At 38.5% G+C, this 9,115-nt stretch overlaps 1 protein-coding gene across 1 annotated transcript in view; it reads right to left on the bottom strand.

The window, feature by feature from the left end:
* LOC102822018 (amine sulfotransferase-like) overlaps nt 1-8,472 on the bottom strand; it is a 28,216-nt gene extending 19,744 nt beyond the window's left edge. Inside the window, exon 1 of the mRNA XM_006839906.1 lies at nt 8,331-8,472. Within this exon, the coding sequence (XP_006839969.1) occupies nt 8,331-8,472 (142 nt within the window). The remainder of the gene's footprint in view (nt 1-8,330) is intronic.
* Between the last annotated feature and the right edge of the window lie 643 nt (nt 8,473-9,115).

Below are 9,115 nucleotides of genomic sequence, written 5' to 3'. Positions count from 1 at the left end.
ATCTTTCTCCCGCGGAACAGCTGGTAGTTTCGATCTGCTGACCTTGTGGTTTGCAGCCCGATTCGTAACCACTACGCTACCAGAGCTTTAGCAAAACTTTATTTGCATGGGATATCAAAGATGTTGTCTGATGACTTCCTCATTCCATTGGGTCACCTCTCTTTGGAATGGGCACAAATATGGATGTATTCAAATCAGCTGGCGAAAGAGTTGTCTTCCAAATTTCTTGGCATCGATGAGTGACTGTTTCCTGTGCTGCCAAACTTTCTTGAAAGATTTCAAATTTTATTACATCTATTCCTGGTACAGACAGAATGATCCTTGGAAGTCAGGATGGTCAAACTTCATCTGTCATATTTCAGACATATATTGTCAGAAGGGACCAGGTGAGTCTGACCCAAGCCATGGTATTTTCTATAATCTCATGTGCATGCAAAAGCTGGACAGTGAATAAGGAAGACCATAGAAGAATTGATGCATTTGAGTTGTGGTGTTGGAGGAGAATACTGAAAGTGCCATGGACTGCTAAAAGAACAAATAGATCCGTTTTGAAAGAAGTTCAACCAGAGTGCTCCTTGGAGGCCAGTATGGCCAAACTTAGTCTCTCATACTTCGTACAAATTGTCAGGAGGAACCAATCACTAGAGAAGGATATCACGTTTGGTAAAGTGGAGGGTCAGAGAAAAAGAGGAAGTTCCCCAGCCAGATGAATTAGGAAAGTGGCAGCATCAATGGGCTCAAGCATGGCAACAATTATGAGGTTGCCCAGGACTGGGCAATGTTTCATTCTGTCATGTGTAAGGTCTCTATGAGTTGGTACTGACTCAATGGCGCCTAACAACAATAACAAACATCTTTCTGGTATTCTCTGCTTTCAGTCAAGAGCCATCTGAGTGTAGCAACGATTCCCTCTTCCCACATCCTTGTTTAAATCTCACTTGAACTTCTAACAGTTTCTTGTCAATGTATTTTTTTAAATTTTTAAATATTTTATTGTGAATTATGTGATAGTTTATATGGCAGAACATTACCTTTACATTCATTTTATTGTATATTATTTCATTGCCATGGTTACAATCCCCCCCATGCATCATCAACCAACCAAAGGGTAAACCCTGCAAGCCTACCCCCCGGTCATCAGCACACAGTCCCTCTCCCTCTCTGGGTCAAGAGTACCCACCCACTCCATCTCTCCACGTCATCGTTACTGCCTCCATCTCTGGAGTCACTGCTTCTCTGGGTAGGGTCTCACGCTCTGCTCTTCTTCCTTGATGTTTCCAGTGACCTCATCTCCTGGACTGCATAGTCAATCACTCCCCTCCTTTTGCTACAAAACGTCCACCTTTTCATTTCCAACCCTCGCAACCACTCCTGAAAACAATTATTCACCATTGTACCACAAGGGACCTATCCCCATCTCTCTCCTTTCATTAGCACCGCCAAGACAAATGGATACCACTCAGTGGAGATTCCACCTTCCTCTGCACTCTCTTGAAAACTTATAACCCAGTCACTTCTTGCCTTTGTAGCCTCCCACCCCCATTTTGGGTAGCCAATGTCTGCTCTTTGTATACAGAGGGTGGGATTGTCAATGTACTTTTGCAGTTGTTGTTGTTAGGTGCCATCAAGTCACTACCGACTCATAGTGACCTTATGCATAGCAGAATGAAGCACTGCCTTATCATGGGTCAACCTCACTACTGTTGCCATACATGAGTCCATCGATGCTGCCACTTGGCGAGTCCATCTTGTTGAGGGTCTTCCTCTTTATTTCTGACACTCCAACTTACCAAACGTGAGCTCCTTCTCCAGCGACTGATCTCTCATGGCAATATGTCCAAAGTATCAGAGACGAAGCTTGGCCATCTAGGCCTCCAAGGAGCACTCTGGCTGAACTTCTTCCAAAATGGATGTATTGGATCATTTGGCAGCCCATGGCACTTTCAATATTCTCCTCCAGCGCCATAACTCAAAAGCATCAATTCTTCTACTGTCTTCCTTATTCACTGTCCAGCTTTCCCATGCATATGAGCTTATTGAAAATACTATGGCTTGGGTCAGGCACACTTTAGTCCTTAAGCTAACATCTTTGCTCTTCAACAATTTAAAAAGGTCTTGTGCAGCAGATTTGTCTAATGCAATACGTCGTTTGATTTCTTGACAGCTGCTTCTGTGAGTGTTGATAGCTATCCAAGAAGAATGAAGTCCTTGACAATTTCAAGCTTTTTTCCATTGATAAGAACGTTGTTTATTGATTCAGTGGTGAGGATTTTTGTTGTCTTTACATTGAGATATAATCCATACCGAAGGCTGTGCTCTTTGATCTTCATCAGTAAATGTTTTAAGCCTTCTTAACTTTCAGCAAGCAAAGTTGTATCAACTGCATATCGCAGGTTGTTAATAAGTATTCCTCCAATCATGATGCCACGTTTTTCATCATATAATCTAGCTTCTTGGATTATTTGCTCAGCATACAGGTTGAATAAGTATGGTGAAAGAATACAACTGTGTCGTACACCTTTCTTAATTTTAAACCATTCAGTGTTCCCATGTTCTGTTCAAATAACTGCCTCTTGGTCCAGGTACAAATTCCTCATGAGCACAATGAAGTGTTCCAGAATACTCATACTTCACAATGTTGCCCATAGTTTGTTATGATCCACACAATCGAAAGCATTTGCATAGTCAAAAAAGCACAGGTAAACATCTTTCTGGTATTCTCTGCTTTCAGCCAAGATCCATCGGACGTCTGCAATGATAGTTCCACGGCCTCTTCTGAAATCGGCTTGAATATCTGGAAGTTCTCTCCCAATGTACTCTTGCAGCTGTTTCTGTTTTATCTTCAGTAATACTTACTCTTATGGGATATCAAAGAGATTGTTTGCTGATTTCTGCATTCTGTTGGTTGCCTCGCTTTGGAATGGGCACAAATACGGATATCTTCCCATCAGTCAGCCAGATAGTCGTCTTCCAAATTTCTTGACAGAGATGAGTGAGTGCCTCATGTGCTGCCTTCTTTTTTTTCATAAATTCCTGGTGCCTTGTTCTTTGCCAATTCCTTCAATGCACTTTGGACTTCTTCCCTCAGTTTCATTGGCTCTTAATCATATGCTACCTCTTGAAATGATTGAACATTAACCATTTCTTTTGGTACAGTGACTCTATGTATTTTTCCATTTTCTCTTGATGCTTTCTGCATCATTAAATAATTTTCCCAAAGAATCTTTCAATATTGAAAGTCGAGGTCTGAATATTTTCTTCATTTCTCCCAGCTTGAGAAATGCTGAGTGTGGTCTTCCTTTTTGGTTTTCTGACTCCAGATCTTTGCACATTTTGTTCTAATATTTGGCTTTATCTTCTTGAGATGATCTTTGAAAATTTCTGTTCAGCTCTTGGACCTCCTCATTTTTTCCATTTGATTTAGCATCACTACACTGTAGAGCAAGTTTCAGTGTCTCTTCTGACATCCATTTTGACCTTTTTCTTCTTTCTTGTCTTCTTAATGACTTTTTGCTTTCTTCATATGTGATGTTCTTGATGTCATCCCATAACTCTTCTGGTCTCCAGTCTTTAGTGTTTAATGTATCAAATCTGTTCTTCAGATGATCTCTAAATTCAAGTGGGATATATTCAAGGTCATATTTTAACTCTCATGGATTTGTTTTCATTTTCTTCAGCTTCAGTTTGAATTTGCATATGAGCAATTGATGTTCGGATGCACAGTCTGCCCCTGCCCCTGGAGCTTTTCCATCATCTCTTTCCACAGATGTAGTCAATTTGATTTCTATGTATTCCATCTGGTGAGGTCCATATGTATAGTCGTCTCTTATGCTGTCTAAAGAAGGTATTTGAAATGAACAAATCATTGATTTTGAAGAATTCTATCATTTCTATTACCAAGGCCATATTTTCCAACCACTGATCCTTCCTCTTTGCTCCCAACCTTTTCATTCCAATCACCAGTAATGATCAATACATTTTGATTGCATGTTTGATCAGTTTCAGATTGAAGAATTTAGTAGAATTCTTCTATTTCATCTTCACTGGCTTTAGTGGTTCATGCGTAAATTTGAATAATAATGATATTAACTAGGCTTCCTTGTAGGCGTATGGATATTATCCTATCACACCCAGTGTTGTACGTCATGACTGATCTGGATATGTTCTTTTTGACAATGAATGCAACACGATTCCTCTTCAATTTTTCATTTCTGGCATAGTAAATCATATGATCATCAGATTCAAAATTGCCAGTACCAGTTCGTTTCAGCTCACTAATGCCTAAGATACTGATATTTATGAGTTCCATTTCATTTTTCACAACTTTCAATTTCCCCAGATTCATACGTTGTATATTCCATGTTCCAATTTTCAATGGATGTTTATAGCTATTTCTCTTCATTTTGAGTTGTGCCCTATCAGTAAATGAAGGTCCCACTGGCTTTTTTTCCACAGGCTTTACTCCATTCGTGTCATCATGGTCAACTCTACATTGAGGAGGCAGCTCTTCCCCAGTGCATTTTGAGTGCCTTCCAACCTGAGTGGCTCATTTTCCGGCACTATATCTGACAGTGTTTCTCTGCTATTCATAAGGTTTTCACTAACTAAATATTCAAAAGTAGTTTGTCACTCCTTCTTCTTTGTCTTCTTGTGGAAGCTCATCTGAAACTTGTCTACCATAGATGCCCCTGCTGGTATTTAAAATACAGGTGGCATAGCTTCCAGAATCCCAGAAACTCACAAGCCACCATAGTACGACAAACTGACAGATGATTGGTAGACTTTTGCAGTACATGAAACAAAATACTCTTCAGCTGTTTATATTATTCTATAATATATTTAAAAAAAAAAAAACAAAAAACACTGCAATAACCTTTTAACATGGAGGTCTCTTTTGTCACTAGATCAAATCATCTCTATATTGGACAACAAACTATAGACTGGCTAATTAAGACAATTAATTATTTTTTCTTTGTAAATGTTTTAAGTCTTCTTAACTTTCAGCAAACAAAGTTGTATCAACTGCATATCGCAGGTTGTTAATAAGTATTCCTCCAATTAATAAGCATTCAAGACAATACTCCTGTCTTAAAATCTTTTCAGGCAATGTCCAATTGTATATTTGTCTACAGTACAATAGGGTACTTTTTTCTTTTCTTCTTTTAACAGAACTCAGCTCTTTTTTAGTTTGTTCCCTATAAGGCGCTCTGGTGGCACTTTGTGTTAGATGTGGACTGCTAACCACAAGGTTAGCCTCTCAAACCCACCATGTTCTGCTGGGGAGGCAGATGAGGTTGTGTGCTGTCTTAGAGTTTTACAATCTCAGAAACCCTAGATAGGGCTGCTATGAGTTAGAACTGACTTGATGGCAGTGGGTTTGTGTTTGGTTTGATTTAATGATTTTAAAGACCCAAACCTAGTAACTCTTAAAGCACTGGATCATGAGTAGGACACAAAGACACAAACAAGTGAATCAGAGGACATGGATCTGTATGTGGGCTCTCTGAGTTGTTTCAACATGCAGGCAAGCAGAGGAGGTGGGAGCTTTGGGGACTAGGTTGCACCTGCTACTCAGGTGGCGAGAACGGTGTCCTGGGGAAAGACATTTTTAAATTTCTCCCTGCTCACTTCTTGCTCTGCTCCAACCAAGGCCTTCTCAGTCATCACTGCTACCAACATCCATTCCTCTGTCCTCCATCAGCAGCTCCAACACCAGCAGCACTGATAGCAGCTGTGATGAGGACAAGCAGAAATGTGCTCCCATAGGATTTTCATAATCTGTTCACACAATGACCAAATCCCATGATGTCTTGTTTCACAGAACCTATCATGGACTTTAAGCAATGCATATCTGACTTCTAGCCATTGCTTTAAAATTCATTGATCACTCAAGGTCTACAATACAACCCTCGATTCAACATCCATCTCCAACAACTTCAATAGTTTCAGCCAGGACTTGATTTGATCCACATACAATCTACACACCCATATTACATCTGGTACCCCATATTACAGGAAGCACTAAAGTCAGAAAGAAGTAAGGGTCATGACCACAAATTACAGATATTGAATCCATCCCAGTGCACACAGCAAGCTCTGATTCAACCTGGAAGTAAAGTTACAGAAAGAGTATATGGAGTTTGTATCTGATCTAAGGAGAGAGTGACAGGTAATAGGCAGGATGTTGTTGTTCTTAAGTGCCATCGAGTCACTTCTGACCCATAGCAACACTGTATAGGGTTTCCGAGGAGCTTCTGGTAAGCTTGAACCGCTCACCTTGCTATTCAAATGGCTTTTCAGTGTGGCGTATACGCCCACAGCGCCAAACCAGGACTCCAATAGGCAGGATGTTGTTGTTGTTGCTAAGTGCCGTCGAGTCAGTTCCGACCCATAGCAACCCTGAACAGGGTTTCCGAGGCTGTAAATCTTTACGGCAGCAGAAGCCCTCATCTTTCTCCCGGGGAGTGGCTGATAGTTTAGAACTGCTGACCTTGCAGTTCACAGGCCGATACTTAACCACTATGCTACCAGATAGATCATGTTAAATGAAACATCAACACTACATGCTTCAAGCACTCTCTACGTGTTGCTAGGCCACTGCTATGAGCTCCTGGTATTTAAAGCCCATACCTCATCTTCTTTAAATGGAAATGTCATATAGCAATGGCATTATTTAATTATCTAATTGCTTTACATTTGCTTTCCTTTTATCTCTTTTTCTTTATTTTTGTCTTGTTTCTGATCTAAAATGCAATCTTTATATGTTTCATCATTGAAGAAGATGTTTTTCTAGTCTTTTGGTGCATTTCTTTTCACCAGCTACCAAAGTTCTCTTTTCTTTCTAGGTCACTGCTAGTTTCCATTATGAAAGGATTCTGCATTTTATTGAAAGCTTGTTCTGTATCTATTAACATGATAATCAAGGCTTTAACATAAGCTTGTAATTCAGGTTAACTATATTAAAAGACTGAAAAGTTTTTAAAACTAATCTTGACTTGTGAAATAAATCAGACTTATTCATAATGCATTTTTAAATGCTAGGTTTGATTTGCTTCTAGGATCAAAATATTTGTATCTAAGTCCATGAATATATCGTCAGTGTTCTAAGATGAGTTCAGGTGTCAAAAATCTTGCAAATGGCACCGCTCAACTGACTTTTATACATGACAGATTTGACACAATCTATGGTGAATCCTGATGTTTCATTCAAAGTGAATAAGAACCCTGCAATGTGGACCATGGTCTGGTGTGTGGTGTCCCAGATACTTGAACCTGATTTAGGGTGTTGGGACTACTCTTATAAGGATTTCAGTGCTTGACCTACAACTAAGCATACTGAGATGCTACAGACATCTAAAGGAAGCAAATAACAACCAGTTTCACTTTAACTTATTTGAATTGATGTAAGAGGTTTTACAGATGGAAAGAATCAGGGTTAAAGCAATGTGTTTCTAAGTAAGCAGGTCATGAATCTAAAGGTAGAAGGTAGCAGGTAAGAAGTGGAGAAATTCTGTGAGCACAAAAAACAGTTTCTATTGTACTGACAGACTTCAGTAGGACTTTGAACAACATCAACATTCTATTTCACATTAACATTAACAACATTAACATTCTATTGCACATTAACATTAACAACATTAACATTCTATTGCACATTAACATTAACAACATTAACATTCTCTTGCACACTAACATTCTATTGCACATTAACATTCTATGCACTGACTTAGACTTCAGTAGGACTTTGAACAACATTAACAACTGCTTGCAGAATTGTTTCCATGGCACCATAAAGCCTATGTTCTCAAACTTGCCCAGATAGCAGAAAACAGAACCAAGATGTGAAAAACACAAACTGGCCACAGAGTCCATGAATTTAATAAGCTATTAGAATGTAGCATTTGAAGGCAATCTGTTTTACTTGAAAATGATTTTTTAAATATAGATAAATGTATAGAAATTAGCATAAATCAGAAACATACTAAGAATTCTTTCTGGCATCAAAAATACTGCCAACAAAAACCCTGTTAAACTCTCAAATATGATTTTTCTCCCATTCTCAGCCTAAGTCATCATGCTACCTCTTACCAAGGAATTGCTCTTGACTCAATATTTGATTTCCTTTTATTTTCCATCAGAATTAGCAATATACTCATTGCAAATGGCCATACATCATAGAGATTTGAGTTTCATTTAATTTTTCCTGTTTCTCAATGATGTCTAAATATAGAATGACCTGTTGTGGGTATCTGGGAAAAGGCACATTTGTGCACACTTATTCACAAACCAGAGTAAAGACAGAAAACAGAAGGACCAGTCCTCAAACTTACCAGATTTTGGATATGTGATTATGAAGACATCGTCATCTCTAATTTCAAAATCTTCTAGATTTTCTAGTACGTCAATATCAATCAGGGAACGCTCAAAGTAATATCCTTTGAAATTAAATAAGTATGTCTCGATGTCATCCATAATCAGTTACCTACAAGGAAAACCAAAACATTCTTTTCAATGTAATAATAATGAACAAAAATATGGACTTAAACAATGGAAGCAATAATGTTGTCAAACATGACACATTTGTGAGGATGGTGCAGGACCAGGCAGTGTTTCATTCTGTTGTGCATAAGATTGCGAAGAATTGGAACTGACTCGAGGGAACCAAACAATAACAACAACAACACTTATTCAATGTTTAGTGTGTGCCAGGCAGCATTTAAATGTCTTGTCTTATCAACTCATCTATCATAGTAATGATTTTACAAATATCGAGTTATTTAATCTCCACAGCAATCCAAAAAAAATAGGTGCTGTACCATTATTATTTTAAAGATGAGGAAATTGAGATGCTAGGAGGTTAAGCAACTTTCACTAAAACACAGTGCATGAGGTATTCTTATAATTTCAAATACACAGAGATACTAAGCAAATTGCTCAAAATTGCTCAGCAAGCAGAAAACAGAACCAAGATGTGAAATAAGCAAACTGGCCACAGAGTCCATAAATTTAATAATTTCAGTGTAGACGTAATAACTATTTTCTATCTTTATATATTGCATTATTTCATTATTTTGGCTATAAGCTCTTTTAAGACAGTATTGCTACCCACTAAAGT

This window comes from Chrysochloris asiatica, unplaced genomic scaffold, assembly GCF_000296735.1.
Source record: "Chrysochloris asiatica unplaced genomic scaffold, ChrAsi1.0 scaffold00027, whole genome shotgun sequence".
Classification (NCBI taxonomy): Eukaryota; Metazoa; Chordata; class Mammalia; order Afrosoricida; family Chrysochloridae; genus Chrysochloris; species Chrysochloris asiatica.
The sequence above is the reverse complement of the archived record's forward strand: the minus strand, read 5'-3'. Positions and strand labels throughout refer to the sequence as shown.